Source organism: Octopus bimaculoides, chromosome 29 (assembly GCF_046866305.1).
Source record: "Octopus bimaculoides isolate indiv1 chromosome 29, ASM4686630v1, whole genome shotgun sequence".
NCBI classification, from domain to species: domain Eukaryota; kingdom Metazoa; phylum Mollusca; class Cephalopoda; order Octopoda; family Octopodidae; genus Octopus; species Octopus bimaculoides.
Window position 1 is genome coordinate 8,188,541 of NC_142956.1, and position 24,314 is coordinate 8,212,854.

General features: G+C 38.8%; 1 protein-coding gene across 1 annotated transcript in view; it reads right to left on the bottom strand.

The window, feature by feature from the left end:
• LOC106879930 (ubiquitin carboxyl-terminal hydrolase 19) overlaps nucleotides 1–24,314 on the bottom strand; it is a 187,638-nt gene that overhangs the window by 32,911 nt on the left and 130,413 nt on the right. Inside the window, exons 18-20 of the mRNA XM_089345165.1 lie at nucleotides 15,973–16,033; nucleotides 7,603–7,718; nucleotides 5,657–5,794 (exon numbers count right to left, since the gene is read on the bottom strand). Of these exons, the coding sequence (XP_089201291.1) occupies nucleotides 5,657–5,794; nucleotides 7,603–7,718; nucleotides 15,973–16,033 (315 nt within the window). The remainder of the gene's footprint in view (nucleotides 1–5,656; nucleotides 5,795–7,602; nucleotides 7,719–15,972; nucleotides 16,034–24,314) is intronic.

The window sequence follows — 24,314 nt, forward strand, 5'->3', positions numbered from 1 at the left end:
TACACCTTTTTGAGCGTGGCCATTGCCAGTACCGTGTGAGTGGCCCTTGTGTTGGTGGCACATATAAGCACCCACTACACTCCCGGAGTGGTTGGCGTTAGGAAGGGCATCCAGTTGTAGAAACTCTGCCAAATCAGATTGGAGCCTGCTGTAGCCTTCTGGCTTGCCAGTCCTCAGTCAAAACATCCAACCCATGCTAGCATGGAAAGCAGACATTAAACAATGATGATGATGATGATGATATATATTGATAAAAATGATAAGACAACAAAAGAATGAAATAGACCTCGATATTATGTAAATAGAGGAATTTATCTATAAATATAATATGTGACAATTATTTGGTAGCCATGATAAAACTCTGAGTTTCGGATGTCAGGGAGGAAACCCATGCCGCCATCTCTTCAGTTATCTGGCCATCGAAAAACTGCTATGAAAATGACCTTTAAACAAAGGGAAATTACTGTGTGGTTGACCGTTATTAAGACAAAAGAGCTATTAGAATGACTGCTAAGCAAAGGGAGGGATTAAAGGTAAGGGAGTAAAAATGTCCATAGTATTTGCGTAAGCGCGCATGTCCATACATACACATGCGCGCCCGCACACCCATGTACATGCGTCTATATGTATGTACTCATCCACCCTCACTTGAAACACACACATGCTCACCCACACATTCGCCAAAAAATACATACATACCCGCATACACGCTTGCACACACACACATGCGCACAAGAAAGGTTCATACACACGTCTATATACGCACATGCACAGATGTGTGTATGAACCTTTTTACACTTTTTTTACACATTTTTCTGTATTTTGCCTTTAACCCTGGTTTTCTTTTGCATGTGCGTATATAGACGTGTGCATGAACCTGTGCGCGTATGCGAGCATGTATGTATATATTTTATGACGAATGTGTGGGTGAGCATGTGTGTGTTTCAAGTGAGAGTGGATGAGTATATACATATAGGCGCATGTACGTGGGTGTGCGGGCACGCATGTGTATGTATGGGCATGCGCGCTTACGCGAATACTAAGGATATTTTTACTCCCTCCCCTTACTTAGTGGTCATTCTAATAGCTCTTTTGTCTTAATAACGGTCAACCACACAGTAATTTCTCTTTGTTTAAAGGTCATTTTCATAGCATTGTTTTCGATGGCCAGTGGGTTTCCGCCACGACATCCGAAACTCGGAGTTTTATCATGGCTACCAAATAACTCTCACATATTATATTTACAGATAAATTCTTTTATATATATATATATATATATATATATATGGGAGAATGTATGAAAAAACAACATCAGACGAGGACAGGTGGTGTAAATAACAAAAGGATGTATTAGTATGACGCTCGAGAATACGGAAAGTCTTTGACGTTTCGAGCTACGCTCTTCAACAGAAAGAATACGGAGACAAGGAGAAAAAAAAAATTGAATAGTGTCCAGTCAACGGTCAATCATAATAATGGCTGATCATAACAATGGCTGACCGGAAGTTAGAAATTCTTTTTTCAGGAGAGCTAAGAAAAGGGGAAGATAACAAACGGTGATTGAAGAACGAGGGGCTCACTTAAACATAGGTGTTCTTTAAGAACAGAGGATACTGCTATTTTAACTCCAGGAGGACACTTCCTCCAGCTGGCTATTCAGTGTGCTTTGCACTCAATATATATTGGAAGCAGGGAGAGAACTCCCTACTATCCTAGCTTGGAGACCACCATATCACGTGATTTCAATCTTATTAGATCATCTCCATCGATGGATACTTATCTGCAAGATAAAGCAGTCGTCTAACCCAGCTCACAATACAAAGTGGTTTCCAAAGGTTCCCAGAGAAGTTCTGTAGTATGCCAACAGGTGGCAGTACATGGTTGTGTGCACAGTGAGAGCTAACAGTGATGTCACTGTGTTTACTTCACAAGTTGTGAAATTTGTGTTTCTGTGGCCATATGTATGCTGTAATCTGTGGTTTTGTCACAGATAGGAACAAAGAGCCAATATGAAATTGTGTGTTAAACTTGCGAAGTCTGCTACAGAGACATCAAGGATGCTTCGGCAAGCTTATGGCGATGAGGCAAGGAGTGGAATGCAATGTTTTGAGTGGCATGGGCCCTTCAAAAGTGGAAGAACGTCCCTGGAAAACGATGAGTGACCAGAAAGACTTGCCATGAGTGTCACCTCTGGAAATGTGATATCATGCATTGAGAATTCGCACGCTAGGGTCAGACCGTCAATCGAAAGTTCTACTGTGATGTTTTCAAGAGTTTAAGGGAGACCATTTAACAAAAGCAACCTGTCACCGAGTTCTCCTCACTTGTGAGGTTCTTGTCAAAAACAACATGGTATTGCTTCCACACCCACCCTATTGGACAGATTTAACAGACTTCCATCTCTGCCTCAAGATGAAAATGCAGCTGGAAGGTCGCTGTTTTAACATTGTTGTCAAGATCCAGAGTGAATCACAGAAGGTCCTCAACTTGCTTATGGAAAACCACTTCCAAGCCAGATTTCAAAAGTATCAGGAACACTGGGACCAGTGTATTGTTGCACAAGGTAACTATTTCAAAGGAGATGATGTTAAAACCTAGATAGATAAGTTAATTTTTACTAAACAACTTGTCCAGGAACCTTTTGATACCACCTCATTTATAGAAAATCATAGCCACACAGTTTTACAACTAGCTCATTAGAGATGGAAGCAGTATTTATCCTGAGAAGTAATGTTTATATAAATTACACAGGTGCACAAATTACATGGGTTTTTATGGTGTGTGTGTGTGTGTATATCTATATATATATATATATATATATATATATATATATATATATACTTTTATCTATGCTGGATGGTATAATGCTTACTTTTTCTGTATAAATTTACTAAATCCATTAAATGGTTAAACTACTTTTTGAAGTTTGACGTTCATGCTGGTAATATATATATATATATATATATACACACACACACACCATAAAAACCCATGTAATTTGTGCACCTGTGTAATTTACGCAGGTGATTTATAGGATAGAAATTGTTAAAAAAAGCTTCTACTTGTGTAAAATTCACACCCAAAAGTTTTCAGAATTGCCGATATGGCCAAGGGAAAAACGTTTTCAATTTAGTTGTATTTAGCATAATTGCACTTACTTATGATTAGAGGTTATTAAATTTTCATTAAATAAAAATAATTTCTGTTTAATAGGTATCACATTGAAAGCTATTAAATTACGAAGTGTTTGTGTTGTCTATAATAAACTCTATTTTACATTTCTTGCCCACAAGAGATTATGTCCGATTTTTAGCATGCCTCTGTGTGTCTTCTCAAATCACTATCACAGGAAAAGTTGCTGATAATTCTTATCAACAAAATCAAAGCTGATAAATATGCACAAGTGTTGCAAAATAAGTTTAATTACCAATAAACATCAGCTTGGATGATACTTTACTCAACTGACAGAGGAAGATGACCGACCAAACTGATTATGTAAACAGAATTCTGATTATTCAAAAGTGTTTCCTTATCTCAAGCTCTGATTTTCTGTCTATTCTCGTCGGAACCTTTGATATGGAGTATCGAAATTTTAATCCCTTTCACATTTATAAAATGTCAAACAAACTTTAAAATTACCATTTTAGCCAGAGACCAAACTGATAGTTTGGTAACCCACTTAAATAAACATTAAAAATCGAAAGGAGAAAATAAACAGCTTTGCAAGTTTAACTCAGTGTTTATTGAACAGGAGAGGTGCGAAATGTAAGAAGCGACTTGTTAGAATATACACATCTGTGAGGAGACATAAACAAGAATAGCAAAAATCTACTATACCAAAAGAACTGGTAATACATATATTACAAGTGTTCTATGAAGAGAACATAAGATTGCTGCATAATTCAACACGAATGTGAAATGACATTAAACACCATATAAGGTAAATGAAGGTTTCTGTAGGAATGCTAAGCCATATTCACTTAGTGAGTTTACGTTGTAACGTGGAGAAAGCAAGCAAATAGCTTCCTGGTGCAGACTTGTGCTAGACTCCCTAAGGGGAGAAAAACTGATCTATTTAAGGAAATTGCTGGGCTCCATTGCAATAGGTAGAAACTCCAAGCAATGTAAAATATAGTCCAGGCCATGATTACCAGCATGAACGTCAAACTTCAAAAAGTAGTTTAACCATTTAATGGCTTTAGTAAATTTACACAGAAAAAGTAAGCATTATACCGTCCAGCATAAATAAAAGTCAACTTCATTATATTTTTTCTGTAAAAACCTATTCTGACATTAAATGAGTCAACTCCCCGTACTTCATTTTCCAACAAAAAAATATGTAAAAAAATTCTGGAAATGATCTACTTATGTAATTTATGCACCCACCCCACAAAGTTTATTTTTGCGTTTGTGAAAAAAAGTGCATAAATTACATGGGTTTTTATGGTGTGTATCATCATCATCATCATCATCGTTTAACGTCCGCTTTCCATGCTAGCATGGGTTGGACGATTTGACTGAGGACTGGTGAAACCGGATGGCAACACCAGGCTCCAGCCTGATTTGGCAGAGTTTCTACAGCTGGATGCCCTTCCTAACACCAACCACTCAGAGAGTGTAGTGGGTGCTTTTACGTGTCACCCGCACGAAAACGGCCACGCTCGAAATGGTGTCTTTTATGTGCCACCCACACAAGCCAGTCCAGGGGCACTGGCAACGATCTCGCTCGAAAATCCTACAGGAGCCAGTCAGGCGGTACTGGCAACGGCCACGCTCAAAATGGTGCATCTCATGTGCCACCCGCACAAGAACCAGTCCAGGGGCACTGGCAACGATCTTACTTGGCTTGCCGGGTCTTCTCACGCACAGCACATTTCCAAAGGTCTCGGTCCGTAGTCATCGCCTCGGTGAGGCCCAATGTACGAAGGTCTTGCCTCACCACCTCAGCCCAGGTCTTCCTGGGCCTACCTCTTCCACGGGTTCCCTCAACTGTTAGGGTGTGGCACTTTTTCACGCAGCTATCCTCCTCCATTCTCACCACATGTCCATACCAGCGCAATCGTCTCTCTTGCACGCCACAACTGATGCTTCTAATGTTCAGCTTTTCTCTCAAGATACTTACACTCTGACGGGTATTCACATTGACATTACACATCCAACGGAGCATACTGGCTTCATTCCTTGCGAGCTTACGTATGTCCTCAGCAGTTACAGCCCATGTTTCACTGCCATGTAGCATGGTTGTTCGTACGCATGCGTCATACAGTCTGCCTTTTACTCTGAGTGAGAGTCCCTTTGTCGCCAGCAGGGGTAAGAGCTCTCTAAACTTTGCCCAGGCTATTCTTATTCTAGCAGCTACACTTTCAGCGCCCCCCCCCCACTACTAACTTGGTCGCCCAGATAGCGGAAGCTATCGACTACCTCTAGTTTTTCACCCTGGAATGAGATAGAAGTTGTTTCCTGTTTGTTTGCAGTCTTTATTGCACCTGAACATCTGCCACAATATACATATATATATATGACAAGAATATGAACATAAACTAACATAGAGAGTCACTTTCTCTCTCTCTCTCTCTATCTCTCTCTCTCTCTCTCTCTCTCTCTCACACACACACAAAATACACAGATAGGGGTAGAACTACACACAAACGCTTACCTGGAATATGCCTCCAACAGTTTCCGCAGTCTGGAGAATGTTGCCCGAGATTTTGGTAGCGAGATGAGAAATGGACATCCAATGGGATTACACTTGCAGGATTCCTTGTGGATCTCCCAGTGGGCCCTCTGGCACTCCCTGTCAATGTTAATTAGAAAAATACAATACTTATTTATTAAAAATATATAAATATTTGTTTTTTTGTTTGTTTTAGTGATTAAGACAATGGGGCAATGCCTTGAAGAATTTTATATCAAATTTATCAATACCATCATCATCATTTAATGTCCGTTGTCCATGCTGGCATGGGTTGGATGATTTGACCCAGGTTGGTAAGCTGGAAGGCTGCACCAGACTCCAGTCTGATTTGACATGGTTTTCTACAGCTGGATGCCCTTCCTGAGAGTGTAGGACTTATTTTTTGTTAAGCCTGGTACTTATTCTATTGGTCTCTCTTGCCAAACAGCTAAGTTACGAGGGTAAACAAAGACACTAAGACATACACACAAGAATATATATTGGAGATCCATCATAATATTGGTAGATGTAGTACACCAAAATATGCATGCTATATGTGTGTGTGTGTGTGTGTGTGTGTGTGTGTGTGTGTGTGTGTGTGTGTGTATATATATATATATATATATATATATATATCATCATCATCATCATCATCATCGTTTAACGTCCGCTTTCCATGCTAGCATGGGTTGGACGATTTGGCTGAGGACTGGTGCAACCGGATGGCTACACCAGGCTCCAATCTAATATATATATATATCATCATTATAACCATCATTTAACGTCTGCTTTCCATTCCATGCCGGCATGGGTTGGATGGTTTGACTGGAACTGGTAAGCTGATTTGGAATGGTTTCTACAGCTGGATGCCCTTCCTAACACCAACCACTCCAAGAGTGTAATGTGTACTTTTTACATGCCACCGGCATTTACATGACTACAGTTTTACGAGTGCCATGTACATGACACTGGCAACGGTCACTACTAAAAGGTCCCAGCCACTTGCCATCACCTCCGTGAGGCCCAACATTCAAAGATCATGCTTCACCGCCTTGTTTCTCGCATCAGTGAGGCCCATCATTCAAAGATCCTGCTACTGGCAGCAGTCCCAATTACAATTTCACGGATGCCAGTTATGTGATACCAGCAACGGCCATGACTACAATTTCACTTGGCTTGACAAATCTTCTCAAGCACAACATATCACCAAAGGTCTCAGTCACTAGTCATTGCCTCTGTGAGGCCCAACATTCAAAGGTCATGCTTTACCACCTCGTCCCACCTCATATCTATATATGTGTGGAGCAAATAATTCAGGAGAAAAATATTTGTGAAGATATTATTGACTATTATTATCTAGGGTAACAATTAAATTGATAATAACAGAATCAATAATATAGCTGATTGCAGGCCCCCAAAAAATATTAAATAGCTGAAGGATTAAAATTTATATTAATCAAAGGACATACTGAGTATGTCTACCTGCTGGAAATAACAGCCAAAACTCTTATTTAAATTGCTGTGTGGACGTAGTGGGGTTGATGATGGTGGTGGTGGAGATGACAAAGGTAGTGTTGGAGCATCTAATGGTGGTAGCAGTGAAGGTGATAATGATGTTAGTGGTGGAAGTGATGATGGTGGTGGTGACAAGTATAGTGGTGGAGATGACAAAGGTGGTGGTGAAAGTGGCAATGCTAGAGGTGATGGTGTCGATGTTTTAAGCATCACCCACAATGCTCCTGAGACCAACAACAGAACAGTGGGGCCCAGAGAGAGAGAGAGAGAGAGAGAGAGAGAGGGAGGGAGAGAGAGAGAGAGAGAGAAAGAGAGAGAGAGAGAGAGGGAGGGAGAGAGAGAGAGAGAGAGAGAGAGAGAGAGAGAGAGAGAGAGAGAGAGAGAGAGAGAGAGAGAGAGAGAGAGATACTCACTGATTGCAGTATCCAACCTTGTAGCAACGGGTGCACCTTTTAAGGGGACGACCTTCTGGAGACTTCTTCTTGCAAGATGAGCACATGGTTGATGAGAACATTGGCATACGTATCCTCTGATACAAGCAAGATATGGAGAGAAAAACATTAGACAGGTGAAAGAAAACAATATATATCTATATATATAGATTAGATGTATGTGAGTATATATATATATATATATATATATATATATATTTGAGAGGTTTTGGTGTCCAGAAGACCCAGAATGGCAGGTAAGGCTATGTAAATGCTACGGAAGGACCATAGTTAGACTCCCAGTTTGATAGTAGTATGAATGAGGAGTCTAATGTGGGTTGTGTGTGAGCATGTATATGTTAAATAGAATGAGACAAAGCCAAGGCAGTGTGAAATTTCTAGGACATTTATAAAGAGAAATGTAGTCTTACAGCTGTTTCAGGGATATGAAGGATATCCCATCATCAGAGACAATATGAGAGAGTTAAATATTCCTTCCCTACATTATCTCTTCCTTCTACCCCTACTATTCCTTTTATCTACTGATAGCTCTCCTCTTCCTTCCTCCTCACAATATCTTGACCACCATCTAGCATGCCTTTTTCATTTTCTCTTCCTCTTTCTTTCTTCTTTCCTCCTCTATTCCTTTTGACTAGTACCATTTTCCTCCTTATAGCATACATATCTATTTTTTCTTGTATAGTGGAACTACAATTGTAACATCCTACATATATTTTTATTTTTATTCTCATAATTCCTTTTATACTTCCTGTATCTCTCCCTTTCCAAAATAACTCCTTATATTGAACTCTACTATTTCCTTCTATTTAACTCTCTCATGTCGTCTCTGATGAGGAGATATCCTTCATATCTCTGAAACAGCTGTAAGAATACCTTTTTCTTTATAAATGTCCTAGAAATTTCACACCAACTTTGTTGTCTCATTTTTATTTAACAAACTCATATATATATGGGAGAATTTACGAAAAAAACAACAACAGATGAGGACAGGTGGTGTAAACAACAAAAGGATGTATTAGTTTAACGCTCGGGAATAGAGAAAGTCTTTAACGTTTCGAGCTACGCTCTTCAAGAGAAAGAATAAGGAGAAAAACAAATATATATAAACACATATATATGTAACATATGGTATATTTATAAACAGGGCAAATTTTAGCCATTTCTCCGCAGACTGAAAAAATGACGAACAACCTTAATTGATTTTTGAACCTTATTGAGTTCTCATCGGAGGCATCCACATCATTCTGAGTCTCCAGGGAAACAAGCAGCAAAACTGTTTATATAATCAACAAGTTCAGCAGTTACTCTTTGAAGGAATCCCTAATTTACATACCAAAATTGTTTAACACTTTATAAATACCAGTGGCCTGTCAACGGGTATCTTAGTCCACACAGTATCAAGGTTTGATATAGCTATGTAACATGTGGTATAATTATAAACAGGGCAAATTTTAGCCATTTCTCACCAGACTGAAAAAATGAGCAACAACCTTAATTGATTTTCAAACCTTATTGGGTTCTCATCAGAGGCGTCCACATCATTCTGACAGTCTCCAGGGAAACAAGCAGTCAAAAATGCAGAAGTTACTTTTTGAAGGAGTCAATAATTTGCATACTGAAAGTGTTTAACACACTATAAATACCAGTGACCCATCAATGGGGATCTTAGCCCACACAGTTTCGTGTGTGTGTGTGTGTGTGTGTGCGTGTGTGCGTGTGTGTGTGTGTGTAGGTATGTTGATGCAAACAGGAACAATAGAACTCAAAATATGAGTATATGTATATTTTTATTAAATATATATACATACTCCCAGGACCAAGGTAAGTAGCATATTGCTGTACTCAAAAAGACCCACCCACCACAACAGAATTGAGAACCAAGGTGACATGTAAAAAGTATTGGTGTGGGTGCTGGTGCTACATAAAAAGCATCTAGTACACTCTGTAGAGTGAATGGCATTAGGAAAGGCATCCAGCTGTAGAAACCAAGCCAAAACAGACTGAAATCTTCTTTTGATGATTATATATATATATAAATGTATATCCGAGATTGTGGTGTAGGAAGAAAGTGAATATAAAAAACAACCTTCAGGAACAATAGTGGTTTATAAAGATGGAAAGTTGTGGATTATATTTCTTTATTGAAGAATGATAAGCAGAAAAAAGTTTGTTTATATTCTAGCGTAGGCGACCAGGGTTGCTGAGTGTGTGAAAAAGAATGCAAGAGATATGGAATGGAGTAGAAAAATCCAGGCTACATGTTTCATAGCAAGTGGAACCTCAGAAGTGGTAAAATCCAAGTTAGGACCTTTATGATTTGACGGGCAACATTTTTTTATGTAGTGTTTTTGGTACCAAAACACTTTCAAACTTCGTATACTTGTATATTTTGTGGTATAGAACAGATAAAAAATTTTGTATTCAAAGTTATTTCACGTTAAAAATTGTCTTATTTCGATAATTTCAACTAATCACTGATGTCTATTCAGTTGAATACAGTTAGTGCTGTGACGGTGTATATGGTATTAATCTCCGTTAGTTCTGACATTTCCGATTAACTAGACTGTTCGTAAACAAAGGGGAAAAAGCCATCAAAATACTTGAATATTGCCTGCACTTGTTATTGCAGCTGGCAGAATTATTAATGCACCTCCACCAAGTGCTTCATTTCCTAGAAATAGCAGCCAAATCTTCTTCAAATCAAACTCTAGTTTAGGGTTAGGGTTCGGGTTTTTGAGTTAGGGTTAGGGTTGGGGTTAGGGTTAGGGTTATGAGTGAGGTTATGGCTAAAATATACACACACAGATACACACAGCGTAATTTATTATATAAACAATATATGCATATAAATTACGATTAAACCGGATGAAATATGTCACAGGGAATAACACACTTAACACCGGCAGAAATTTCTTGTTTACGAAAGAGCACTGAATAGACGTCAGTGATTGGTTGAAATGACAGAAATACGACAACTTTAACATGAAATAACTTGCGATGTACAATTTTTTGTTAAGAAGGCTAAGAGAAAAAGTTGTTTTGTATGACACATTCTACCAGTGTCCCAAGTTTGAAAGTGTTTCGTTAAGAAAACAAGTGTTGGCCGTCAAATCACAAAGATCCTACTGCTGGCTACTCTTCAGACCAAGGATACCTTGATTAGATTAAAGGTTACATTTTGCTTTGTCACATGTATCAAAGAAGATGCAATCAGAATGTGTGGAGAGCACAGTATGAGAGGAGATATATAAATGTAAGGAGAAATAAGTATTAGAAGAAGGGAAGAAAGAAGAAAAAAATGAGGAAAGAAGAAAAAAATGAGGAAAGAGGAATTGGGTGAGGTCAGTTGACTGGTAGTAGATAATATAGTAGTTTCTCGGCTGAATCACAGAATTTAGTGGTGGGATTTGTACTTGAAGAAAAGATAAATTGGAGGGGAGAGGGTTAGGAAATATTTTTGGTCCTGAGGGAGAAAGAAAGTGTGTATGAATAAAGCAAGGTAGGGTGAGAAATTTAAGCCTGGCGAACTGGTTGTTGGTAGTCAAAGGGCTATTATGGCCAAAAGGCAGAGACTAGCAGGAGAATGGTAGAAGAAACAAACCTATGGAGGTGTATGTAGGCGCATGTATTTGTAAGGTTATGAATGTAGGGGGCAGGAGGGGGAGTTGAAAGGAAAGAAAAATATTTTAGATAGTAAGTAAAAATATGGAGAGAATTCTGTAAATAACAATCCAGAAATTAAAAGTGGAGAAAGATACTGTGGTTTTAATACAAAGCAGTAGAGAGGGTGGATGAGTGGGAAAAAAATATATGAGTTGGGGGAGACAAGAGTGGGTGGGGTTGTAATTATTTATATTTTGAGAATAGATTTAATGCTCAATGTTTGCAGGTGAATATTATACTGCTGCGTTCACTGAGAGTCTGTGGATTGCAAAATAGGCATGACCTTGGCTATGCAGAGATTACACTTGCTATATCTGCTATAAGGTTTGGCGCGGGTGACTATGGACCATTTGAGAGAATAAGGGGTTGAATCAAGCGTTAGTTTACTAATAAGTTGAGATAACGGTGTACTGTTAGATTTTGTTTGGGATTTGAAGCTAGAGTAGTGACTGCTCACTCAAGCTTTGAAGGTGGTGATAACATCCAGACTCAAGTATTCAAACTCTTCTTCACCCTACTTGAAAAACATTTCCCTAAATCTAACCCCCTTAGAAAAATATTTAACCCTCAGTCTATAAAATCGTCCAGCTCCACCATCATCAATATTGCCGGAGTTATCCAAAATCTTAACAGCAAGAAACCTTGAAATCCACTAACAGCTAACCCCTACCCTTGTAAATTAATTCAAGATAACCGCCAACTCCATACATATAAACCCAATGTACCAACTGACCCCCTTAACAAAACTAACCCTTATAACTACAACTATAATGCCAATGCTAACACCCGACACTAATTATATACCACAACACCAAAATATACTTCCTGTCATAATAGAGAACATCCCAGAGGATACCACCAGACAATAATTATCATACCAACTCAACAACACCACCCTCAACTCCTTATCAAATGATAACCTAGCACCAACTATAATAACAAACTGAACACCAATTCCTCACCAAATAACAACCCCTCACAAGCTCATCCAGAACACCCCCCACAAACCTATGCAGCTTCAGACGCCCAACTTCCTGTCCTTTAGATAACCGCTGTCTCACTAAAAACATAGTTTATAAGAAGTGCACAGTCTCAACCAACAATTGTAACGACATTTACATCGGCTCATGTAGCACCACCTTCAGTGAGCAGTCACTACTCTAGCTTCAAATCCCAAACAAAATCTAACAGTACATCATTATCTCAATTTATTGAATTAATGCTTTATTCAACCCCTTACACTCTCAAATGGTCCATAGTCACCCATGCCAAACCTTACAGTAGATATAACAAGTGTGATCTTGGCAAACACCTGGCACTAAATCTATTCTCAAAATAGAAATAATTACAACCCCATCCCGCTCTTGTCTCCCCCTAACTCTCATATATATATATATATATATATATATATATATATATATATATATATATATATTCCTCATTCATCCAGTCTCACAACCACTTTGTATTAAACAATATCTTCCTCTGCTTTTAATTCCTTGATTGTCAATTACAGAATTCTCTCCATATTTTTACTTACTATCTAAAATATTTTTCTTTCCTTTTAACTCCCCCCCCTACCCCCCCCCCCCCAATTCATAACCTTACTAATACATATGCCTACACATACCTCCACTACTTCATGTTTCTTTTTTCTTTACCCAACACTCTCCTGCCAGTCTCTGCCTTTTGGCCATAAAAGCCCTTTGACTACCAACAACCAGTTCGCCAGGCTTAAATTCCTCACCCTACCTTGCTTTATTCATACACACTTTCTTTCTCCCTCAGGACCAAAAATATTTCCTAACCCTCTCCCCTCCAATAACACTAAATTCTGTGATTCAGCCAAAACTACTATATTATCTACTACCAGTCAACTGACCTCACCCAATTCCTCCTTCCTCTCACTCTCTTATATTTTTTTCTTCTTTCTTTGCTTCTTCTAATACTTATTTCTCCCTCCATCTATATACCCCCCTCATACCGTACCGTCCACACATTCTGATTGAATCTTCTTCCTGTCAACACATACTTCCTTGTGACAAAGCAAAATATAACCTTTAATCTAATCAAGGTATCCTTGGCCTGAAGAGTAGCCAGCAGTATACACCTCACTTGGATTTTACCACTTCTGAAGTTCCACTCGCTAAGAAACATATGTAGCCTGGACTTTTCCTACTCGATTCCATAACCCTTGCATGTATATATATCTATATATATACACATATATATGTGTATATATATATAGATATATACACACACAAATATTAAATGTATTATGTATGTATGTGTGTGTGTGTGTGTGTGTGTGTGTGTGTGTGTGTGTGTGTGTGTATATATATATATATATATATATATATATATATATATGGGGAGAATTCACAAAAAAACAAAAGACGAAGACAGGTGGTGTAGAAAACAAACAGATGTATTAGTATAACGCTCGGGAAGTGAAAAAGTCTTTAACGTTTCGAGCTTATGCTCTTCCACAGAAAGGAACACAGAAATAAACAAGGAGAGAAAAAAAAAATGTGTAGTGGCTAGCGATCTATCATGGTGAATATATATATAAGGAAGAAATAGAAAATGGAGATAGTGAAGTTAATAAATTTTATTATCAACAACAAATCAATCATTATCCCTTTACTCTGTCGGATACGTAGTTGTTCGGTTTTGGTGAGGTGAGAATTCTGTTTATTTATATATATTTTTGGGACAATATTGTGCTGATGAACGAAGTCTAGATTCATTCTAGTAATCGCGAAATCGGTCGATACACAATTAAGTCTATTTTAAAAGAAAGTTGGTCATCTTCTGTTGGTTGTTTTTTCTTCGCATAGGTACTAAATGTGGTTATTTTGAGAAGTCCACTGTGTGGCGTTATTATTTCTATAATAATGCCCTTTATATAAATATCTATCTATCTATATATATATATATAGATATGCAGGGCAGGGAATCATCAATTAGTAATAAAATTAATAATTAACAATTCTGCCGGGTAGCTCAGTATGAAAAAAACCTTCTTCGGTAAAAAACATTTATAATTATAAATATATAGGGATTGACAGTAACCTGCTTCTCCAACATACTGAGAATTCAGAAATAGCAGTCAAAGAACTACTGATTTCAAAACTACAAATTATTACTCTAGATTATCAATCTAGAGTAATAATTTGTAGTTTTGAAATCAGTAGTTCTTTGACTGCTATTTCTGAATTCTCAGTATGTTGGAGAAGCAGGTTACTGTCAATCCCTATATATTTATGATTATATATATATATATATATATATATATATATATATATATATATATATATATATGCAAGCATGGTTGTGTGGTAAGCAGTTCTCTTTCCAACCACATGGGGTACTCTAGGTTTCAAGGGAAACTCAGACTTTAAATTCTCCTGCCAGTGGATCTGGTTGAGGAAGGCAAGACCCCATAGATTGGGACCAACTCCAGGGGTGAAATCCAAAGGTCAGGATTCTTGTCAGATCAATGCAATTCCTTGTCTGACACAGAACAAGGACCTAGAGCCACAGTGTGTGTGTGGATTTCAGCCCAGCAGGCTGTCATCCAGCTCTAAATTTTACCAAAGTCAAAAGGTGATGGGATCGGGAGCAGGCTGTAGTGTAGTGTAGATCTTTTATCTCTCATCATTTACTTGTTTCAGTCATTAGAATGTGGCCATGCTGGGGCAACATCTTGAAGGACTTAGCTGAATGAATCAACCCCAGTACTTTTTTTTTAAATCGTAGTATTCTATTGATCTCTTTTACTAAACTACTCAGTTACAGGGACAACACCAGTTGTTAAGCAGTGAGGAGAGACCAAACACACACACATATATACGGTAGTCATCTTTCAGTTACCATCTACCAAATCTACTCACAAGACTTTGATGAGCCTAAGACCACATTAGAAGGCACCTGCCCAAGGTGCCATACAGTGAGACTGAACCTGAAACCATGTGGTTGGGAATCAAACTTCTTACCACACAGTCACGCCTGCAGCTATATCTGTATATATACATTACTATACACTATCACACTCATATACAGAATAGTGTTCTACAATAACCACTGAAATAATCAACACAGTTTCACCACCACCACCACCATCATTAATAAAAGTGAAATAACATCTCCAAACACCAACTTTGTAAATGTATTGTAGGCACCTAAAATTTGGTTCTGTGGTTTGAAACTTCTCTGAATAGTGTTGGCAGAAAAGCATCCAGGAGTTATGACCTGGATGTAGCCTGGCCTGCTTAGAGTGTAAGAAGTTAAGGGCCAAAACACTTGCCTAAGATGGTGTTTCTTCTCTGAAGACCATCTGTTGTTCAGCTCTCTTGAAAGTTTCTTATCACTGTGTATCACAAGTCATACACAGGACAAAGAAAAAAGAAATACACGAATAATTTCCATGGTAACATGAGGAATTTTGATGAGACCAAGTTATGTGAGCTTGTAGATTTGCTCCTGTTCATTGAAATACAACTCTCTCTTCATATCATTATTCCCAAAGCTAGCTAACTACACTCACAAGGCACAACAGACAGAGAAGAAAGGAGAGGGAAGTAATTAGGTACAATGGTGGGGTAGGACAAAGGGCCACTATGTGTTGGCTGGTTGAGGAGTGTGAGTGGGAGTGAAGACATTTACCTGGATGATGTATATTTCATAAACTGGTTCACCTGCCATCTCTTGTGACAGAACTTCTGATCTGGAAGAGAGAATTAGTGAAAAATTGACATGAGAGGGAGAGATAGAGAAAAAGAGAGAGAGACTTAGAAGATAATGAAATAATTAGTGCAAAGAGAGAAGACATGAAATAATTAGTGCAGAGAAAGAGGAAATGAGAAGGACAGCGTAAATCAGAACATGACAGATATAACAAGATATACGAGGGGTGCCGAAAAGTTCCTGGCTTCAAGGGTATCATGAAAAGCCTGGTTGGATGCCCAACCTTCTAAGTTCTTTTACAGGGTTTAGAAAAACTGAAGAGCCACTTCAATCTGAGAGGGGAATATATTGAATAAAATCATAATTAAATGATCCTCCTGTATTTTCTTTTATCTAAAGCCAGGAAATTTGCACCCCACTCCCCTTGTACATATGCACATTCACACATTACATGAATATCCCGATTATTGTGTGTAATGTATAGCATAAGAAGACTACATTATTCAGATCCATTGTTGTAGTTTGCCTTTCATTCTTAGAGAGAAAACTTTTGCCTTTGCTTTACAAATACATGCCACTGGCCAACCAGGGTTATTTTTCTTAGTTCATCTTCATTTCATACAGATATACATACTGGTACCACATGTAAAGCAATGGTACTTTGCCATATATGAATCATTGGTGCTGGTGCCATATAAGAAGCACCCATGCTGATGCCCATATGAAGCACCCCTGCTGGTGTCACATATAAAGCACCTATGCTGGCTCCATATAAAAAGCATCCATACTGGTGCAATGTAGAAAACACCTGTGCTGCTGCCACATAAAAAGGATCTGCACTGGTGCCATTAATAAAGCACCCATGTTGGTGCCACATAAAAGCACTCATGCTGGTGCCACATTAAAAGTATCCATGCTAGTGCCACATAAAAAGTATCCATTCTGGTGTCATGTATAAGTGCCATGTACAGTCATGTAAAGAACGCTCAGTACACTCTATTAAGTGGCTGACATTAGGATGGGCATCCAGCCACAGAAAGCATGATAAAATAGATACTTGGGGCTTGATGCAGCTTTTCAGCTTGCCAACTCCTGTCAAACTGTCCAACTTATGCTAGCATGGAAAACAGAATGATAATGATAACAAAGCTAACATATTTACAATTTAATAAACACTGGGTTTAAATATGAGTTACTATAAGTTTCCTGTTGTGACAGTACAGTAGTTGAACCAGCTTGTATAGCATGCTCTGTACTATCTTGCAATCTTTCACATTCCTGAAACTTATTGTAGCTTACATTTAAAACTTGCATTTATTAAATGGCATTATTCTTACTCTGGATGGAGTACTTTTTTGTTTACTCCACTAATAATAGAACATTATGTTGTACAAATTTCTTGCAGTCTGAGAAAGATGGTTCTGGAATTTCTTGCTGAACAACTGCACAAATGATTTGTTTATAGTGATCAAATGTTTGTGCTGTACACTGACTCACTCCCTTCATCAAATTGACAATGCCTGAACAAATGCATGGTGTACCACAGGTCAAGTATCAAAGTCATTGCAAAGTAACATGAGATGAAGTGTTTTTTACAATGCACCATCGGTTCCAGCTATTGAAATCATGCATCAGTTAATTATGATTTTATTCAACATATTCTCTTCTTAGATTCACAAACTTAGTGCAGTGGACTTTCAATTTGTCTAAGCTCTGTAAAAGAACTCAAAGTTGGGCCTCCAACTAGGCCTTTTGTGATACCCTTGAAATCAGGAACTTTTCAGCACCCCCTTGTAGATATATACATATGTCGATCTTTTATCTCATATTTTATATGTTTCAGTTATCAAACTGCAGCCATGCTGGGGCACCGCCTTGAAGAATTTTTAGAAGAATGAATTAACCCCAGGACTTCTTTTTTAACCCTGGTACTTATTCTATCAGTCTCTTTTGCTAAACCACTAAGTTATGGAAACGTAAACAAACCAGCACTAATTGTCAAGCACTGTAGTGGGGGACAAACACACACACACACACACACAGGTGCTGCTCAAACACATTGTTCCAGGTCCAGTCCTACTGCATGGCACCTTGTACAGGTGTCTTCTACTATAGCCTTGGGCCAACCAAAGCCTTGTGAGTGACGTATATATATATATATATATATGTAAACATACATACATACATATATACTTTATTATTGAAGCTGCAAAAACAACACAAAAATATCACGTTCCTGTTCACTGGACAGTTGTGATTAAGAATGGGATAAGAATTAAGGTACAATAACCTTAAGTCTTGTCCCATTCTTAATCACAACTGTCCGATGAATGGAACGTGAAACTGAATAGCAGTTTTTTGTGATTTTTGTGCAGCTTTAATAATAAAACATATTATTCTACCTCTGATATGCAAGTACTATTTTTTCCCACCTTTCACATTTATGTGCTTACTCTGTATATCATCATCATCATCATCATCATTTAATGTCTGTTTTCTATGTTGGCATGGGTTGGACGATTTGACAGGAGCTGACTGACTGAAAGGCTGTTCAGATTGCATGTCTGTTTTGGAATGGTTTCTATGGGTGAATGTCTTTCCTAACGCCATATATATGGCATTGACCACATTTAGATGATGCTTTTTATGTGCCACCGGCACAGGGAGCCAGTCAGACAGCACTGGCATCAACACACACATGAATAGTGCTTATTGCGTGCCACCAGCACGAGAGTCGGTCAGCACAACAATTTCCATTTGATTTCGATTTGATTGAGATTCTGAAGGTGATTTTGACTTTGATTTTACTTGACTCAATAGGTTTCCTCAAGCACAATGTGTTACCTGACAATTCAAAGGTACCTTTTAAATGGGCTGGTTATGCAACACTGGTAAAGACTACGGCTGTGATCTCACTCTACTTGCCGAATCTTCTCAATCACAGCATATCTCCAAAGGTCTCGGTCTCTTGTCATTGCCTCTATGAGGCCCAACTTTTGAAGGTTGTGCTTCACCACCTCATCCCATGTCTTCCTGGGTCTACCTCTTCCATGGGTTCTTTCTACTGTTAGAGAGTGACACTTCACACAGCTCTCCTCATCCATATGCAGCACATGACCATACCAGCGCAGTCGTCTCTCTTGTACACCACATCTAATGTTTCTTAGGTTCAACTTTTCTCTCAGGGCACTTACACTCTGTCGTGTATTGCACACTGACATTTCAAATCCAGCGGATCATATTAGCTTCATTTCTTTCAAGCCTACACATGTCCTCAACAGTCATGGGCCATGTTTCACTGCCATGTAGCATGGCGGTTTGCACACATACAGTCTACGTTTCACTCTGAGCAAGAGGCCCTTTGTCACCAGCAGAGGTAGGAGCTTTCTGAACTTTGCCCAGGTTATTCTTATTCTAATGACAACACTCTCTGTCACTTGTGCCAGTGGCATATGAAAGACAACATTCGAGCGAGGTCGTTGCCAGTGCTGCTGGACTGGCTCCTGTGCAGGTGGCACGTAAAATACACCATTTCTAGTGTGGCCGTTGCCAGTACTGCCTGACTGGCCTTCATGCCAGTGGCACGTAAAAGCACCCACTACATTCTCAGAGTGGTTGGCGTTAGGAAGGGCATACTCAGTCAAACCGTCCAACCCATGCCAGCATGGAAAGATGACAGGGAAAGCCTCTGGCCCATCGGGAATCACTGCTTAAAATATCTAGTGGTGTCGGCTATAGTCTCGTCACCCATAGAGTCAATCAGGTGATATATGATGAAGGAGTCATCATACCCAATGACTGGTGTAGCAGCACCATAGTCAACTGCTACAAAGGTAAAGATGATGCATTAGATACAAATAATTACAGAGGCATCAAGTTGTTGGATCAGGTAATGAAAGTTACAGAGAGGGTCATAGCCCAACTAATTTGGGAGAGAGTCAGTCTAGACGAGATGCAGTTTGGATTTGTGCCAGGGCAAAGTTACCACTGATGCTATATTTCTAGTGAGACAGCTGCAGGCAAAATACCTAGCCAAGGATAAATCTCTGTACCCAGGTTTCATTGACAAGGAGAAAGCCTTTGACAGGGTCCCCCGATCCCTTATCTGGTAGTCAATGTAGAAACTAGGGATAGATGAGTAGTTAGTGAGAGCTGTATGAGCCATGAACAGGGATGCAGTCAGTAAGGTAAGGGTTGGCAACGAGTATAGTGAAGAATTCCGGGTAGGAGTATGGGTCCACCAAGGATCAGTCCTCAGCCCCCTCTTATCCATCATAGTCGTTCAGGCAATAATAGAGGAATTCAAGACAGGATGCCCCTGGGAGGTTCTCTATGCTGATGACCTTGCTCTAATTGCTGAGTCACTATCAGAACTAGAGAAGTTTCAGGTGTGGAAGCAAGGTCTAGAATTGAAGAGCCTTAGAGTCAATCTAGCAAAAACCAAAGTCCCTTCAATTAGATGGCCCTGCTCAATCTGTAGAAAAGGCATAGGTAGAAACTCCATAAGATGTACCCGGTGTAGGCTATGGACACATAAGAGGTGCAGCAACATCAAAGAAAGGTTAACTGGAAAGATAGTTTTTGTATGTGGCAAATACTCAGGTGCAATAAACACTGAAAATGTGTAGAAAAAACTTGAAGTAGTTGATAGTTTTCATTACCTGGGTGACCAAGTCAGTAGTGGGGGGTGGTTGCTCTGAGAGCATAGCTGCTAGAATAATAGCCTGGGAAAAGTTCAGAAAGCTCCTACCTCTGCTGGTGACAAGGGGCCTCTCACTCAGAGTAAAAGGCAGACTGTATGACGCATGTGTACGAACAGCCATGCTACATGGCAGTGAAACATGGGCCATGACTGCTGAGGACATGCGTAGGCTTGCAAGGAATGAAGCCAGTATGCTCTGCTGGATGTGTAATGTCAGTGTGCATACACGACAGAGTGTAAGAGCCCTGAGAGAAAAGCTGGACATAAGAAGCATCAGATGTGGTGTGCAAGAGAGACGACTGCGCTGGTATGGTCATGTGTTGTGAATGGATGAGGACAGCTGGGTGATAATGTGTCACACCCTAGCAGTAATGGGAACCTATGGAAGAGGTAGACCCAAGAGGACCTGGGATGAGGTGATGAAACACAACCTTCAAACGCTGGCCCTCACTGAGGCGATGACAAGTGACCAAGACCTTTGGAGATATGCTGTGCTTGAGAAGACATAGTAAGCCAAGTGAGACTGTAACCATGGCTTATGCTAGTGCAGCATAACCAGCTCGTTTAAGAGCAGCCTTCAATCATTGCCCACATGCGAAGACCTGTTGAGGCAAGTGAAGTCATTGTTGTGGCCAATGACAGTACCGCCTAATTGGCCCTTGTGTCAGTGGCACGTAAAAAGCACACACTACACTTTCAGAGTGGTTGGCGTTAGGAAGGGCATCCAGCTGTAGAAACATTGCTAGATCAGATTGGAGCCTGGTGCAGCCTTCTGGCTCGCCAGCCCTCAGTCAAACCGTCCAACCCATGCCAGCATGGAAAGAGGACGTTAAACCATGATGCTGATGATGTTATATCCTTACGCCTCCAATATTGTAGTACAGTTGATACTGTCGAAGATAAAGAGTACACTGTAACAGTGTTATAACAACATAAAATAGAAACAGCAGCAGTGACAAATGCATAACAAACCAACAATCAATATTTCCAATACACTAACTCAAACTATAAACTGTACCTGGACTTTGAAGACCAAACTATAAACTGCCGACTACATCAGACCATTACTATTTATATGTAGTGGTCCCATGTATTCTTGTCAGAGGGTCCTGTATTCTTGCCACAACATCTCACCTTTTGAGATTTTGAATTCCGAAGGAATAAAATTTTTTTTATTTATTATTATTATTTTTTAGTATCTTTTTTGCTTGGCCCTTATCTCAAGGTATTCAGTCGGTTTCCGTTTTCTCCTGCTGGTTCTATGGGACTCCATTACTTTCAGTGCTGGGACATCAAATACATCAAACAATACTTCCATAGGAATTCCTCTCCACTCTTTGGCATGTCTTTTCTTTTTTGTTGATTTATGTGTCTCTTATGTTCCCAGCATGGTCCTTTAATTTGATTACATCATACTTCCTATCGTTTTGGTTACAAGGCCACCCTCACAGCCTTCTTTACCATTTCTGTAGGTTTCGAAATGCACGTTATCTCCTACTTCGAAATATTTCATTGCATCTTTCGTATTTCCTTTACATCTTTTTTTCTTTGGCAATAATCAAAAATCAATTTTATTCTTCTTTTATTTATCAACTCAGTTGGTGTAATAATGTATCTTGTTACAGAAACAAGTTTTGTTTGTTTAGAGCATGTTGTTAGTGGTGGTAGAAGAAAAGGCTAGGAACAGGTTTAGTTGTGAAGTTAAAGGTACAAGCAGGAATTAAGGTAAATAAGAAAAATACAAAGAATAAGGAAAATACAGCAGACAATAAACTAAAATAAAGTAAACCCTTAAGTGTGTCAGTACGCATCATACTGTTAGTCATTTGCACACACTCACACCTGCTGTTACATGTTTGTAGATACACATATGCCAACAAATCTTTTGACAGCTATCCAGCCATTCTAGTGAGACGCTAGTGGGCCAGACAGTATGCTTAAAGGATGATATGGTCATAATTTTTGATGGCTATTTGGCCATCATACACCTATATATCCCAACATACACCTATATATATATATATATATATATATATATATATATATATATATATATATATATATATATACTAGCAGAAACACCCATCATTGACTAGGTTGAAAAAACACTGCAAAAATTGAACTATGAATATTGAAAGTTATTCACTTAGATTATATTGAACATATATAAGAAATGGCTGTTAACTTTCATGTAAACAATAGCGCTGTTTCCTTGCAGCCAATATCATCATGGGTGCATGAAAACGTCTGATCTATAATCTCTAGTATTTCAGTCCATAAATGAAGCAAACATCACACAGACTTTGGCTTATGTGTAGTACAAGGTAACTAAATAAAAGTTAGGGGGAAACTGAAATGTACTATAAATACTATAATTTAACAAAAATGCAAATAGCAGGAAGAAAAATATTGCAAAACATAAATACATGTGAGAGTGAGAAAGCTGAAAAGAATCCTCCTATAGTTTTTAAGTGCCAAAAAGAATTGACCAAAATCAGTCTGGAGGGGAATGGTGGAGACGGAGTGAAAAAAATTAACTTGATTCGAAACTCCTCTCTCTGCCCCCTCGGAAAACATTTTCCCAAAAATTTCTTTCTAATCGTAATCTATGCAGTTTGAAAGGTATTTATATAAAATTTCATTAAGAAATACTAATTTTCCTGAAAGTCATGAGAGAAAAACATCGGGTTATGTGAATTTTCCAAAACTCCTCTTCGCACTTCTCAGAAAAATTCTTTCCCATAAATCCCTATTATACTCTGAATCTACAGCATCTGAGTGGGATTTGTTGAAAATTTCATTAAAAAGTATTCATTTTTTTGGAAGTTATGAGGCAACAAAGTTGGGTGAGGGGTACACATTGTAGTTAACTGAAAACCTTTTGTTGCCCCTACTGGATGTGGCTATGCACACATTCGTCGCTGCATGTATGGCTCCATGTGTATATGCAAGTGTAGAGAGGCACACACCACACCCAAATAGACTTTCACTGGTATGACTACATTTCCAATGTAAACGTTCATACATAGAGACATGCACACTTCCCACCCCCACATACACACACACACACACACATTTTTAGATGTACATAAATATATACATACACACACACCATCATCATCGTCATCCATGCCAGCATGGGTTAGACGGTTTGACCGAGGTCTGGAGAGCCAGCAGGTGCACCAGGCTCCAATCTGATCTGGCAATGTTTCTACAGCTGAATGCCCTTCCTAACGCCAACCACTTTACAGAGTGTGCTGGGTGCTTCTTTACATGCCACACACCCGTATAGAACAAATCCATACAATGATTAACATATGAGCAAACGAATGAGTGTCTATGTCTTTATGTGTGCATCTATGACAGTATGTAAGTTCCCATAGTATATACACATCTATATATGTATAGATGTGTATAGATGTGTATATATAAATGGATAAGTCTGTGCATGTATGTGAGCGGCGTAGATGCGTCTACATGTGTGTGTATATAAATATATATAGCCTATATATATATATATATATATTTTTATATATATATATATATATAGCCATTAAGAGTTATGACTGTATCATCCTTTAAGCATGTTGTCTGGCCCGCCAGCATCATACTAAGATGG